Source organism: Alosa pseudoharengus, unplaced genomic scaffold (genome assembly GCF_046254945.1).
Source record: "Alosa pseudoharengus isolate Yale_2024_CS ecotype anadromous, Long Island Sound unplaced genomic scaffold, YU_APseudo_1.1 YU_APseudo_1.1_scf_5, whole genome shotgun sequence".
In the NCBI taxonomy this organism is placed as follows: domain Eukaryota; kingdom Metazoa; phylum Chordata; class Actinopteri; order Clupeiformes; family Clupeidae; genus Alosa; species Alosa pseudoharengus.
The window spans coordinates 8,559,639-8,576,189 of NW_027468837.1; the positions used below are offsets into that span (position 1 = coordinate 8,559,639).

The 16,551-nt window shown below is 42.6% G+C and overlaps 1 protein-coding gene across 1 annotated transcript in view; it reads left to right on the top strand.

Annotated features, from left to right (window-relative positions):
• The window catches only part of LOC143104087 (junctional adhesion molecule-like), a 34,117-nt gene extending 17,771 nt beyond the window's left edge, over positions 1-16,346 (top strand). The window contains exons 4-7 of the mRNA XM_076268026.1: positions 13,172-13,285; positions 13,444-13,490; positions 15,204-15,296; positions 15,776-16,346. Coding sequence (XP_076124141.1) covers positions 13,172-13,285; positions 13,444-13,490; positions 15,204-15,296; positions 15,776-15,817 — 296 coding nt within the window. The 3' untranslated portion in view covers positions 15,818-16,346. The remainder of the gene's footprint in view (positions 1-13,171; positions 13,286-13,443; positions 13,491-15,203; positions 15,297-15,775) is intronic.
• Positions 16,347-16,551: the final 205 nt, after the last annotated feature.

Consider the following 16,551-nt stretch of genomic DNA (forward strand, 5'->3'; position numbering starts at 1 on the left):
GTCTACAAAAAGGACCCAAACAGTTTTGGCATTTTTACAAAATAATTAATGACATTTTTTTTAACAATGTTACGACCCTGTGGGTCTTGTGTATTATGTGTGTTTGTTACTTTTGTTGTGTGCTTCCAGGCAGATTGGCTGCAGCTGAGGGGTGGTGTGAAACCCTATGACGTCAGGGTAGCCCGGCCCTTTAAAAGGGGGCTGACGTCACTGAGCTGGGGCTCTTGCTAGCTGTGGGGATCGTTCGTTGCCACCGTCGCTGCCGCACATCGCTGCCACTAGGGCCAGCCTCGGGCCTTGCCCGAGCAACTTGCCGTCATCTCTCTCACTCCCTGGGGTGAGAGACCAGGAGTGAGCGCCTGGCCGCCGAGGCCTACTTTGTAGGCCGTGTTTTTCTTAATTTAGACATTTTTCCATACTGGTTTTTTTTGTATTAATAAATACACCATTTTCTTAAGTTTTGTGTCTGCCCGTTTTTGTTATATCCCACAAGCCCTAGACCGGGATGTAACGACAATCTATGATATTTTTCCACTATTCACTGCACTATGTTAATAGAGATCTGATGAATGTTGGTATGAAACATGGCGTTCACAAACCACGTGACCATTGGATTCCCTAGTTCCCAAACTCTATATACGGCTCTGCTGTATGCCATGTGCACCCCCCCCCCCCCTCTTCACCTCCAGCTGCACCTCCCTGGGTGAATGATAGCTGCCTCTGATAGCACACCTCCAGCTGCACCTCCCTGGGTGAATGATAGCTGCCTCTGATAGCACCTCCAGGTGCTGCACCAGCCAGTGCACTCCCACTCCTGACCTGTCAGCACAGCTGTGCCACGGCCAGACCCCTACGCTTGGCAGTACTTTACTTGTGTTGCGTTGTTGGCCAGAATTCAAGACCCCCATGCCACGCCATGCCACGCCATACCACCTCATGCTAGGAAGGGGTCTCATGTGCCAAGTGTTGGGTAAATTGGTATATAAATCTGCCTATTCAGCACAGGCTGCATTTGTATCTTACTGTATTTGTGTTGTTACCACTGTTGGGAGGAGGGACCTTCTTACACTTGGTGTCCAGACACACACACACACACACACTGTCTCTCTCTGAATCTGCATTGTTGCCCTGCTTGTTGCCACTATACCTCTAAAAAATGCACTTCAAATCTTCAAATGCAATCTGTAGGTTGGTTGTTGGGGTTGCAATCTTTCTCTCTCTCTCTCACTAAAGTGACTGCTAGTGGTTGCTGTTGGTATCATGCCATTGTGGGTGTATTTTTCTTCTTCTAGGGATAGAGATAGGCAATAGCAGCAGATTAGGTGGGGGCACAGACCAAGAAGGAGATGTAAGCAAATAGAATAACATGCACAATCTAAAAGGCCAATGTATCTCTAAAAACCCACCCCCAACACCACCCAAGCATGCACACACACACACACACACACACACACACACACACACTCTCTACATGTTTTTCTGAAAAGCAAATCCCAACACAAAAATACTGTTTTTAATAATCTAAGTTTCGATTAATCATTGACACTGCCAAACGAAAATGATAAGCAATACAGCTAATGCACCATTTATTCAATCAAATTAAAATGGCATACTGTATGATGTAGGCCTATATAAATACCATTTATTCAATCACATTAAAATGGCATAGTTATATGATGTAGGCCTATATATTTACCATTTATTCAATCACATTAAAATGGCATAGTTATGATGTAGGCCAATATAATTATCATTTATTCAATCACATTAAAATGGCATACTGTATGATGTAGGCCTATATAAATACCATTTATTCAATTACATTACAATGACATAGTTATATGATGTAGGCCTATATATTTACCATTTATTCAATCACATTAAAATGGCATAGTTATATGATGTAGGCCTATATAATAACCATTTATTCAATCACATTAAAATGGCATAATTATATGATGTAGGCCTATATAATTAGCATTTTCTTTATCTCTTTGGAAAGCCATCATGACGAGTCCTTAAACTGGTGTTTTGTGAGTGCTGTTTCTCAGGCTAGTCTTTCGAATGTGTTTACCCCTCTGCCCAGTTGTGGTCAGGGTTTCTCACTTCTCTTTCTTGCTGGTTTTGTCATTTCTGAGAACAGCATTTCTAAAAGTGTTCAAACCTCAACTACATCTAGTGCTGATGCTGCTGGTAGTCATGTCACCCCAAGAGTGCTAGTTCCCTTTCATCATCTCGTGCTCCAGATCCAGCTTGTCTTCTCTAAATACTCTTCAGAAGTTTTGAACAACTGAGAAATCTCCTTTCACATAAAATCTTAACATTTTTAAAGTAAAATAGTGCAAAATTGATCATAAACATTATTAACCTGGTAAATTACTTACAACTGCAAACAGCTTTGGCTTGAAAGACCCAATTTTTAGCAATCCTATTTCTTTTCAACATTAATTTGGCTAAGCCCAAATCAAAGGCTAGTTCATATAGAACTAGTTTTTGCATTTTTCTGTGAGGAAGCTATTAAATAAAATGTTTGGCCTGATAAACGTTCTTTTTGACAAAGTGATTTATGCATGTTCATGTACACAACCAGCTTTGTAAATGAAATCTTGCTTCAATACTACACAGGCACTATATGTCTCCACTTAAGGTCAGACCACAGAATTTGGAGTCGTAAATAAAGCAAATTCTGCAGAGTTAAGGGCCGGTGGTGTTAAGGACACGGTTTCAATCAGCATGGGGGAGTCTCCCTCTATTGAGCCCTCGATAGCAAGATAGCCCTCGTTACAGAGTTCAGCTGAAAGCAGAACTTTATTTGTGTGTTGTCTTCTCAACCACTTATTCTGTGTGATGCAGTTTCAAGGGATGGTGATGAAAGACAAATCCAATGAGATGTGTAAAGAGACTGCAGGAGAAGGAAGGATGTGACATCACCATGCTGTGTATGTGTATGACTATTAGAGCTGCCAACACCCTCAATGTGTGTGAGAGAAACACAGAGACAGCAAAGGCAACTATCAGTAAAAATGCAGCGGATTATTTGGCTTTTCTTGTGCTGCATGCTCAGAATTGCAACAGGTGAGTTATTACAACACCAGACTGAATTATGACTTTACAGAATAGTCTCTTAATTCATCACTAGTCATACATTTCAGAGTGTGTACAGATTGCTGTGTTGCTTTCTTTACAGGGAGTGAAATCTCATCAAACCGTTTGTATTAACCACAGTACATTGAATAAATATATTACAGCTTTTCTCAATTACTAAGATACACCTAATGAAACTGGGATCCATTTGATCTTCATCTTGTCCTTCTTAGCACAGCATCACTTGCAAATATGTTAACACCTTTATTTATAACAACATAAATGTAATATCTTTGCATATCACTCCTTATTTATAAAAAATAGCCCATCTGAGTCTGCACTGCTATTTGCAAGCATGAATGAAAGAGGCCAAAGGCACATAGAGTAATGAGAGTATCCTGGTGTTGGTCATTTGGAGAAGAATACAGTAAAAAGTACAACATATAAGAGTCCAGTGCTTACTGTCTGTCAGTAAAAATGGGCATGTACTGTAAGTTTAGTTCTATCTGCTCTACACAGCTCTATCTGTCCTTTCCACCTGATGACCCCTTGGTTTCAGCACGGATCTCGGATTGCCTTTCAGACATAGTTACATGGATGAAGGCACACCACCTCCAGCTGAACCTCTCAAAGACTGAACTGCTGGTCCTCCCAGCTAAACCTACCATACACCACGACATCAACATCAAATTTGACTCCCTGTCTGTTTCACCTACCAGGACTGCAAGAAATCTAGGAGTTGTTCTCGACAACCAACTAAACTTCTCAGCTCATGTTGCCTCAGTCGCCCGGTCATGCCGTTTTGCACTCTACAACATAGTTAGCATAACTACTAGCATTTTCATGCACTGTATTTCCTTCAGGAAATGCTTTTCTAGTTATATAACCTTTACACATTTGTTGAACCATGGTACTAATAAAAAAAACTACAGGATAGTAGGAGCTGAAATGTTGCTTAATTTATCCAATTTCCACCACTATGGTCGGTCTTGGGCCTGAAACTCCCGGGCACTGAATTCTGGCAACTTTGAAAACCAGCTTCTTTTGAAGATGAACAGACACCTTTTCAGTTTCAACTAATGACTGGCATATTAGTAGCTGCTGGACATAGGTGGCCTGTGTGTGTGTGTGTGAGTGACGGTGACCTGGGGAGTAAGCCCTAGAAATGCTCATGCCACATGACCAAAATGTTCTCCCTACAAGCAGGTCATTTTTTTTTTGTGAAAGAAATTACATTTCAGCGAATTGTGCCTAAAAATTCCTAGAAAAGAATGTGATTTGATTTGATGAGTGAGATTAAGAAGATATGGGAACCCTGAATATGCTTTATGCTTTACTATAAGAAAGCCAAAATAAAGTTTACAATAAAAGTTCAAAATAAAACCGCTTGCTTTTTACTTTTTACTTTTACTTCAAATACTTAAGTACATTAAATATCAGAAAATTACTTTTGATACTTAAGTACAGTATATATCAGATACTTTAAGACTTTTACTTAAGTAATATTCGAAAAGGCAACTTTCACTTCTACCAAAGTCTGTTTCTAGTACGATACTTGTACTTTTACTCAAGTATTGCTTTCTAGTACTTTATACAACACTGTGCTTACATGACAATGACAGTTACATCTTGGGAGGAAAGAATACAATTCATACTATGATATACTTGTTTGCCTATTTACACATACTATAACAATGTAAAATGTCAACAAATGACCCAGTTATCTAGCGAACATTCAGGTTGAACCTGCTCCATTTGTTGTAATGTAACTTGGTTGTCCATTATTGTGCAATAGTTTGAAAGCATTCACTAATTTGGCCTCAAATTGTATTTGAAATATTCTTCTGTTTCTGTTGCATGTTTTAAATGTTTTGTACATTTTAAAGCTTTTTGCAAACAAATCATTTTAACCAGAGTTCTTCTGTTTAGGCCTGTGTTAGTTGTTTTGAAAATGTGAAGTTTGAGTTGAAAAAAGCATTCAAACAATCAAGAAAAACTGTAAGAAATATTTGGATCTACAGGCAGTGACAGACTGGGATTAAAAAACGGCATTTTCACCAACCAGCAGCCCACACGGGGACGCGCATGCATGTGCTCGAAACACACGGATATAACTTAACATGCACAGACATAACGTAAGTTATGTTAATAACTATGGATCTATGAGACCGAACGATGACCGTCACCACAGTCTTACTGCGAATGATGCCATCCTGGCACCTGTCTCGAGACCTGAATATCAACAAAAAGTCACATGACTGACCGGAGGCAGGTCCACAGCATATAGTGCATCCGGTAACCTGCCTCATCCTCTTGCCTGGAATGCCGTGGTCCGTTCCGAGCGACAAGAGATGGTGACGGTCATCGTTCAGTCTCATAGATCCACAGTTATTAACATAACTTACGATCTATTTCGACCTCTCTCTGACCGTCACCACGGTCTTACTGCGGATGACCAGTACCAAAAGCGTCGTGAGGAACAGAGGAACCTTCCCCAGCCCGCAAGACAGCAGACATAAGCACCGTAGAACTGACCAGTAGAACTGAACTGATCAGAGGCCACATTAACTCTGTAGAACCTGGCCAATACATGGAGTACTCCACGATGCTGCTGCACAGATATCTCCAAGGGCCATGCTGCGTGTAGAATGAGCCGCCAGGCCATCTGGGATCGGAAACCCCTGATCTGAATATGCCTGAGAGATGGAGTCCACCAACCAGTGAGACAGTCTTTGTTTGGACACTGGGAGGCCCACTTGTGACTCCCCATAGCACACGAATAGCTGTGTGTGAGCTTGACGCAGTTCTTGTGTACGGGTTACATATTCCTTTAATGCCCTTACTGGACAGAGAGTCCCAAGATCCACTTCTGTTGAACAGGAAGGCTCTGGCTGAAAAACCTGCAGGTCAATAGCCGAGTTTGTTGACTGAGTTTATTGACTTTAGCCGCCAGGGTTTAAAAAGAATAAATTGGATTTGTACATAAAAATTTCAAAAGGCCATGGCTTGCAAGTGGTCAGAGATAAAGTCCTACTGTAAATGTGAAAATCATTTAGTATGAACAGAAGTTTATGAAGGGGGTAAATTTACTCATCTAATTTGCATATTATGACGTCACGGGATGGTAACCACCGTGAATTATGCACATTTCAGTAAATACTAGATGTTGATACTAGATGAACATATTTGAGCAGTTTTTCTTTCTTTTTTTGTCATTTCACCGACATAACAAATGAACAGGAATACAGTCACATGTAAACCAACAATAGTAAACTATTACTATAATCACAAACCCTATGCTACTATACAATAAAGTAGCCTGGTCAAATCAGTTCCATATCGCGGGTGACTTTGTAGTTCTTCAGAGCCCTATTTTTACAACCCCTGCTGTCTATACCACGTCCATTACGGACACTATCATCACTATTGCCACTGGCACCTCCAGCTATGTTGGGCAGAGGGTCGAAATCGGTCGAAATAAGTATGGTATGCTTAGTGGACACTGTCGCAAAGACGTACCTCCATTCACAGACGCACCGTGACTATCAGTCAATAGACGATCGATCATATTCTCCAAAAGGCAGATATTCTCCTTCAGAATCATAATAGGTGAATACCAGATCCAAGACTTCGTCACACGTGAATTTTTTTTTTCAACATTTGGTGTATTTCTGCTTCAATTTGTGCAAAACTATGGCCCGCATCACTTCCGTGTTATGGAGGAAATGCACGTCTTCTTCGTGTGTTTCTCGCGTGTTTTCGCATGCTTCCTGAAAACTTTGAAAAAAAAGGTTGAGCTTGAATCGAAGCTCTGGGTGTCTGCCAACTAGTGGTCAAGAGTACAAATGAGATTTTACACTGTACTCGCGTCTATCGTCTGTTTTATTCAGTAATGACGCTTGTCACAATATTGCGACATGGGCGGTTAGAGGGTTAACACTTTGGGAAGAAAGAATGGATTGGGCCATAGTACGACCCCTGCATTCTCTGGTTTCCACCTCATGCAGTCAGGGCTTACAGAAAGCGCCTGCAATTCATTTACCCGTTTAGTAGAGCACATGGCCATGAGGAACACAGTCTTATGTGTGAGGAGCTTGAGGCTGGACTGCTGCAGCGGCTCATATGGGGCCTTGGTTAGAGACCTCAGCACCAAGGGTAGATCCCAAGACGGGGCTCTCAAACACCTACCAGGGCGAAGGCGCTTTGCACCCTTCAGAAACTGGGACACCACTGGTTGTTTCCCAACCGAAAGGCCTCCTACCATGTTATGAAAACAGGAGATGGCTGCGACATAACCTCTCAAGGTGCTGGCAGCCCTCCCTGTATCCAGAAGAGATTGGAGAAGAGAAAGGATAACCTCCACAAAACACTTTGCGGGTTCTACTTTCCGATCATGGCACCATGCAGTAAACACCTTCCATCTCTGTTGGTAGTTCAACCGTGTTGAAGGAGCCCTGGCATTCTCAAGGGTGTCTAGGACAGCCTGATCTAGTGCATGAGGCAAGGACTGAGCAGTGGCCAAGCCCACAGCTGCAGCACAGCTGGATTGGGGTGCCAGATTCGGCCCTCCACCTGAGAGAGGAGATCTGTTCTGAGAGGTAGAGGCAACGGTTGGCCGTGGACAAGCCTCAGGAGAGCCGGAAACCAGGGTCTCCCCGGCCATCGAGGAGCAATCAACAGGACCTTGTAGCACCCCCGCGCTACTCTGTCCAGTACATGGGGAATTAGAGGCAGCGGGGGAAAGGCATACAGTAGCCCCTCCGGCCACTCGTGAGAGAGTGCATCCAGACCCAGTGGGCCCCTGGGATGATTCAGAGAAAACCACCTCATGCAATGGGTGGTCTCCCGCGAAGCAAAGAGATCTGTCTGGGCTACACTGAAGTGTGCCCATAAGCCAGCTACCACTGCTGGGTGTAACCTCCTCTGTCCCGGGTGAGGGCCCGACCTGGAGAGAAGATCTGCCGTCTGGTTCAGAACCCCGGGAACGTAAATGGCTTTGAGTGAGGCGATGCGCGGAAGTGCCCAAAAGAGTAGCCCCTGGGCCATCTTGAGGCAGCGGAGAGACCTCGTCCCTCCTTGATGATTGACGTAGCAGACAGCGACTGTACTGTCGGTTCGCACAAGGACATGCTTGCCCTGAATGAAGGGCCGCAGAGCCCTGAGGCCAAGATATACTGCTCGAAGTTCTAGAACATTTATGTGTTCTGTGTCCCATGGAGGCTGCCACAGACCTCTGACCATTCTGCCCTCCCAGACTGCTCCCCAGCCTGTCCGGGAGGCATCTGTTGACACTAGTGTCCGTCTGGATGGTATGCAGCCCAGCGGAACTCCTTGTAGGAGTAACCCCTTGTTGCGCCATGGCAGAAGGGTCTTCAAACATGATTGAGTGACCTTGAGGTTTTTGTGCCTGTTTCTTCTTGGGTGAAGTCTGAACGAATTCAGCCACCGCTGGAGAGGGCGAGCTCTGAGGAGGCCCAAAGGAACAAGCATGCTGGCAGCAGAAATCAACCCCAGAAGCTTCTGAAAGCACAGCAGCGTCAAGCGCTTGCCTCTGCGAAAGGAACGAAGGGTTCTCTGAATCTTGGAGACCCTGTCTACTGTGAGGCATGCCCTCATTGTACAAGAATTCAGGCGAATACCTAAGAAAGCCACTATCTGTCGTGGATTCAAGTCGCTCTTCTTTAAATTCACTCTGAAGCCCAGGCCCTGAACATGGGCTAAGACAACTTGCGTGTCCCGCACAATCTGCTGGCGGGATGAACCACCGATCAGCCAGTTGTCTAGGTAGGGCAATATCCTCAGGCCCCCTCGTTGTAGCGGCGCCAGGGCGGCTGCCACAACCCGAGTAAAGACTCTGGGAGATAGGGAAAGACCGAACGGGAGGAATCGGAATTCGTAAGCCTGTCCCTGGAAGGCGAAACGAAGGAACTTCCAGTGGTCCTTGCAAATTGGGACGTGGAAGTAGGCATCTTTTAAATCGAGAGTGGCAAACCACTTGCCTGGTTCGATCACCTCCAAAATGTGTTTTGTATGTAACATCTTGAATGGCAGGACCTTCATGTAGGTTTTAGAAGACGGAGATCTAAGATGGGGCGCAACCCGCCATCTTTCTTCGGGATAAGAAAATACGTTGAATAAAACCCAGCCTGCTGTTCGTTCAAACTTACCTTGGCAATGGCTCTCTTCTCTAGCAGAGTACTTATTTCCTCTGCAAGGCAATCTGCCTGGGCTGGATCTTTGACCGTCGTCATTCGGATGTGGGTAAAGGGAGGGGGGCGCTGCCGAACTGGAGCCTGTATCCCCTGGCAACTGTGTCCAGTACCCAGGGGTCTGAGGTTTCCCGCTCCCAGCTGTCCAGGCGTAGCTGGGAGTGGACCTCGGCAGTCTCCCCCGAAATCCTATGCCCGATCCCCCTGGGTCCTTGGACCCCTGGGGGGAGGGTGGCCTGGCCATTGCGCCTCGTCGATGACCTAGGCTGCCCACGCCATGAACTTGTGGCAGGCCTGTCAAAGGTCTGAATGTTGGTCCTCTGGTCTGCAACTCCTTGCCAGACAACTCTACGCCCTGGCAGCAATCAGGCTACGGAAAGTTCAGACCGTAGCCTACCTGTAGTCAAACAGACCAAGTTAGAAAACACAGTCGGTATACACGTAAAGACGTGTATCCGCCGGCAACATTGATAAATTAGAAAAACACTTACCAATCCTCAGGGGCACTAGGCACCTGCACGTCAACGTGTCGGATTAAGTTTTCCAAAAAGAAGTAACGTTATACTTTCAGCGGTCTCAAAGAACGAGGCGAGAAAGGCAAGAGGATGAGGCAGGGTACCGGATGCACTATATGCTGTGGACCTGCCTCCGGTCAGTCATGTGACTTTTTGTTGATATTCAGGTCTCGAGACAGGTGCCAGGATGGCATCATTCGCAGTAAGACCGTGGTGACGGTCAGAGAGAGGTCGAAATAGATCACGTTTGTAGCCCCATTGGTGATGAACTCTAACTTTAATATGCATAAAGACTGAACCAAGAACATGGATATATCAATGCACAACTCCAAAAAAAAATGAATGCAATATGAAATATGAAAATGAAAAAAGAATAGCCTAGAATACATGGATTTCTATGTAACGTCACGAAAACATGCGTGCGCAGAAAGCAGCATAGAACAGTGCTCTCCATGAAAAGAACAAAATACGTTTTTGTGCTGAAAATTGCACCAATTAGAAATCACGATGGTTAGAGAATGTTCAATATGTTCAATATCCCTAAAGGAATGCATGTCTTCGCCAAAAAGGACAAAATACGATGTTAATGCAAATGAACGGCAAACTCTGAAATATAGCCTGAAATGAGATGCTATTATCATTGAGGCAACAGGGGACCAGGGGTATATAAAAAATTACGATTGTAGCTTACAGCAGCCGACTATTTAAGTCAAGTTTATAACGTTGTGGCACCAAGCGTCTTTTGCCCCACGGCTGCGCGCGAATGTAGTTTTGTTGATAAACGGGAAACCCATCAGAGCAGCCGCTCCACAAACGTGTCATAATTAACGTCTTGCATTATAGAACCTCTTTCTTTGTCGCCATCAGCATAAAGGCCTCCAAATTATCCTGTGACAATAGTGTCCTTAGGCGATTCTTGATGAATTTAAGAGTGGAAAAACTCGTTTGCATGCCACTTGAGTACATGACAGTGTTAGTAGGAATTCATTTGCTAACCATATATAGTTGTAGGCACAGGTAAAGAGGTTTAACTGCTGGAGAAGGAAATAGCAACAGATTGCACAATTCTTGCAGGTAGCACATTTCTTGCTCACCAGGTTTATTTCTGTATCTTCCTATATCTCCGCGGCATCATCAATGTCCGACGCTTTGACTGTATAGGCCTACTCGTTTAGAGTGCGTGGCGAGATGTGTCAATTCCGACTGTAGATTTTCAACCATAGCACCTTCACTAAATTTAAGCAGACATTCTCTTATGTTTCGAAGTGCATTTGGGGGCAGTTTATTAGCTTTTATAAGGGGAAAATTCCGAGGATCAAGGCATGCTAGATCGGCAATTCCCCGTGCTGAAGGTAGTAGACGCATTCGGTTTTGAAATTCCCAGAAGTCCTTGCTTCATGTAGCCTAACTTTTGTAAACCAATAATAAAATAAAAGATACAGGCAGCATATTTATTGTATTCCAATTTCAAACAATGCACTTTTAAATCATTTGATTGAATAAGGTTACAAAAGAATGTAGACTGATGTAAATATTGAGGGTCACCATGACTGTAGTGTAGAGACTCATGTCTGGTATAAATACTGATCAGTTTCCAACTATAAAGGAGGAAAAGGTAGTTATATAAATGGCTTATTCGAAGAATGTAACACTATTGATGCTTGATAGTGGACCGAGAGATAAAACCGATAAGACGGAGCTAAACCGTCTTTACGATAAATGGGCCGCGCAAACCCGACAAACATGCCGCTTCATGCCAAACGGCCCACACTGGGCCGCGGCCCTTCTGTCATCTGCCCAAATGCCAGACCGTCCAGTCCGTCACTGTCTACAGGTGATGAGTAATCCAATATCTTTTGTGTTTCCACAGGCTGCAATCTGCTACATACGTACAGTATTGAAGTCCCTAAATATGTTGGTGAATCTGTTCTCCTGCCGTGCTCCTGTGCTGATCTCCAGGCTAAACCTCAAAACGTAAGATGGTGGAAAAACACACACCAACAGATTTATCCCTTCAAATCTCACCTGGACAGGATTCACATGTTTAATCAGGATTCTCCAGGAAATCTCTCCCTGCTCATATCAGACCTGACTAAAGAGGATGAGGGACACTACAGGTGTGAGGGCTGGGCCTCCAGCTTCAGAAACATCACACTTAGAGTTAATGGTAGGACTTTTATTATGTAATAATATTTTAGACAGAATTAACTATTTTACTGAAACAGATTCAGAATGACAAGGAGACTGCTTCAGCAATACAATTTGTAGTTCTATATGTTGTTATGATGTAGGCTTATGTGAAAAGAAGGGGAAAATGCTCATGACAAGAAACTGAGCTATGTTGGGTTTAGACAATATTTGATAAGTGTCTTGTTTCTTCCAGAATGTTCTCTAAAGGAAAATACACACATTGAGATTGTGAAAAGCTCAGGAGAATCTGTGCTGCTGCCCTGCTCCTGTTCTCCTCTGCATGTCAAACCTGAGAGAGTGATATGGGATTTCATCAGACAGAGAGGGTCTCAATATGACACCCATTAGAGTATCCAGCACAAGTGGACCCTATAGAGGCAGAGTTCAGATGTTTAAGCATCTTTCACCAGGAAATGTTTCTCTGCTAATATCAGACCTGACGGTGGAGGACCAGGGCTTATATAGGTGCGATCTTAACCAAAAGGTCAGGAGAATTAACCTCCTAATTAAAGGTCAGCATTTTTCTATGTTTCATTATCTAATTATTGACCGTTTTAGTCATTACCATGACATCAGTGGTCCTTTCATTAAAATGTATTTCTTTCTGTTCCATATCTTCATCATATATCACCAGCAGGTGTGTCGCCATCTAAAGCACCACCTAAAACACACACACCAGTAACTAAAGAAAAAGGTTTGTCCCCCTTATCAACATTGCATTTTACATTTAGGACAATAGTATGCCAAAATGTTCTCTTCAGTGATCTTTGAATGTTTAAATAGCATTTTCACAGCATTAACATTGGCATACCCAATTCTGAATTTTGGTATCTAATGTATTGCTTTTTAAAGAGTTTAGAGTTTGTGTGTTGCTCTAGTGCTGTGCTAGTGATGTGGTGGTGTGTGCTGCTGGCTCTTCCACCTCTCACATGTGTGTTATCTCTGGTTAAAAACTACCTTCATTTGCTGGCTGGTGTGTGTATTTCCAGCTGTACCAGTACCTCTGCTGTGCAGCATCTACTGGCGCCCTTGTGTTGCATGGTCGTGTTAGCATGTTTAGTGCTTATTTCCAGACACACTGGCTGATGGTGAAGCTTGTACAGTACACAGTAACATGCAGCAACAGCAACAGCTCTGTGCTCTGTTCACACTGACTGCTGGGTTTGTTTACAGACATAGTGAAGAACGAGAGAACCAAAACACCTCCATACATCTTCATCCTTGTTGCTGTGGTGCTGTTGCCACTGCTGCTGGGAGGAGTCATATTCCTGTACATGAGACACAAAGGTAGGAAAATACACACGTATGCACTATGCCCGAATACACCCCTCCCCCAAACAGAGAGAGAGAGAGAGAGAGAGAGAGAGAGAGAGATACATAATATGATTACAGACTAACGCACACACAGAAACATCTTTTACATGCAAAATGATTTGTTCCATTAGGCCAAAAAGGTGAACGTACACAATCAGGACAAATGCAGGAGCGAAATGTAAGTTGTTGTAAGGTTTTAAATGTTTTAAGGTTTTTTACAATGACTCTGTATGTGTGTCTTGTTTAATCCATATGAAAATGTCATTGCATGGACTTTTTTATTGGATGTGTGTGTGCATGATGTGTGTACGTGTTTCGCTCATTAAAGGGACCTATTTTTTTCGGATATACGTAAGAGAGGTGTCACATTCTCTCTCACATTCTGCCACATCGTGGCCACATCATTTCCTAGTCATACTGTATAGCACAGTCTGTGGGCTGCTCTTGGTGAAAACAAAATCACCTGGTTGTATTTGTTCATTAAACACATCATCATAGAACTGTTCTGATTAGCTATGTGGAACAGCAAAAGCATAACTGAACTGAAGGCGGCTTTAATCAGCGAACACAAAAATCCAAAGAAGAAACACTCAAAGGATCCAAAAATGCAGCAGTTCACAAAATTAATGAGTTCATGAGAGTCCCAAAAATGGGCTAATGAAAGTTTCAGTTCAAAAATGCAGAAACAAAAGAAGCAGGTTTTGTAACCAGGGCTCAATAACAACACAGGACGTAAAGTACTGCCAGCTCGGGAGGACTCTAGACAGAGTGATAAACAGGGGAAGAGCATAGAATACAACAGAGAAGAAACTCAGAACAGCGTCAGTAATGAGAGCAGTAGGCAACAGGTGAGGACAAGGACCAAGGAGACATCCATGAAATGGCAACAGCTCCATCTGGTGGTGATATGTGGGATGGAAACCTCACAATGTGGGATGGAAACCTCACAAATGTAGTCTTTGCTGTAATCAAATTATGGCAATCATTTATTAAACAAAGTGAGGGCAGAGCCATAGACCCATTCTCTACCGTTCTTGGTGAGGGCAGTACATTTCCACAGCTCTCATTCCCCTTTCCCCCAAACAATATGATATAGATCTGATCAGTTAAAATAAAATGAACTTTTTTAATCTCACAAGAGGAAATTCAAATACCAATTCAATCTCCCAAACAAGTGTAAACAGAAATAACTATTTTGACAAAATGATGTTGTAGCAGCATTATCAACGATAAACATAGTGTGTAAAGAGGGGCTGGCAGTAGCAGCGCTGCTTCTGAGACACACACTACGGAGACGGTCTGAATCAGGCGTCAGTCAAATTCAATCTGTCTACTTTGTGACAGAATCACGTGTCTGTCACCGTTACAACTTTTCTCTTTTATTCACTAAAGTGACTTCTAGTGGTTGCTGTTCATGCCATTGCAGGTGTCTCTTCCTTATGCTGTGGCTAATCCTCAGGACAGAGAAATATACTGCTAGGGTGTGTGTGTGTGTGTGTGTGTGTGTGTGTGTGTGTGTGTGTGTGTGTGTGTGTGTGTTCCTTCCACACTAGTGTTTACCTGGAAAGTGGTTTTGGCCAGTATATTGTGATAATCTATAATAAAACACCAGAAGATTTCTGCATCTGAACAGTCCATCAATATAATCTACATTGCAGTATGTGAAACGGCCTAAAATACTATCAAATGCATTGCTTTACACAGCTCTGTATGCACAGATTTTTACATATAACATTATTTACTTGTTTTTTATAGCCATTTATAGCCAAGTCACCATTTCTATTATTCTTTTTTTCTATTATCAATCAGTCTCATCATAATTATTATTCAATGTAAAAGTCTATACCCTGGTATTCAATATAAAAGTCTATATTCTGTGTCTTATCTGTAGAATGATGAATCCTCATCAACGTATGAAGCTCTTCAGCATCACTACAATGCAGAGCAAATGTACTCAACCATTGGACAGAAAGCTGGGGTCCAGGTGGGTGCATCTCTCTACTACTGTGTGTGTGTGTGTGTGTGTGTGTGTGTGTGTGTGTGTGTGTGTGTGTGTGTGTGTGTGTGTGTGTGTGTGTGTGTGTGTGTGTGTGTGTGTGTGTATATGTGTGTGTGTGTGTGTGTGTGTGTGTGTGTGTGTGTGTGTGTGTGTTGTGTATTCTGTTTGTTTGCATGTGTTTCTTTCAAAATATTTTGAATGTAAAAGATACTTGGATATCAAAGTCATACAGTTATAAATGGAAATCCAGTTTTTAACCCTACTGTAACAACTAGATAATTAAGGTCAATCCAGTCAGTTTATTACTGCTGTTTAGTGTTGGATAATGCTTGTGCACATCACTGTTGGCTCCATTGAAATGTACTTAAAGTAATACAAATATAAGTCTGTTTAGAGATGTTTAGTATTTTAGTGTTTGTGTATGTTTTAACTTGATTGTTGTGATGGACTGGATTGTGTTTTAGGTCAACACTGGAGATTATGAAAATGTGACTGTTTCTGCATGAGACACCAGAGGGCGCCATCTCAACTCCCCTTCAGCAGTAGGCCTATGTTGCTTGTAAGAATAAGCCTAAAGTTACATGCAACAGGTTAACTTGTTTTTGTACAAAGCGTGTGTTTGTTTCAGTGCTGTTTCATTCTTCCCTCATGTTGTAACCCTGTAGCCAAAAACACAGTCAATGATGTGTAGAAATTGTGGTTTAGATCATTTCCCTTTTCCATTCAGTGACAATCTCAAGTTTTATGGTGGAAATCAAGTTTTATGGTGGAAAATGTGTTATACTGCATGACACAGTTTAATGCAGGATGTGGAGGCATGGTGTTATGTTTGTTATTTTTTATCATTTGCAGAAACTGTTCCATGCCTTTCAAAAAACAACAACTTACAGAGACTTTTTGTAAAGCTGCTGTTAGTCTACGTGTAAAGGACAATAAAAATAAAAAAAATGTCTGTTTTGTGCAGTATAGAGTTTCATCATGTGAAGTATCCAGGACGAAATGGAGATATGTTTATAAAAGTAATGAATATAATGAAATTACAAAAAAAAATTTCAGCTAATCTGTGTGTTTTAGATTGGGCTATGAAAACAAGGCAATTGGTTGATAATGTCCATATTTACAGTTAAAACAAACACAAACACAAACACACACAAACCATCACACACACACACACACACACACACACACACACACACACACAGTCTTGCGCAGCATCATCCTTTATACCATGGATTGGAGG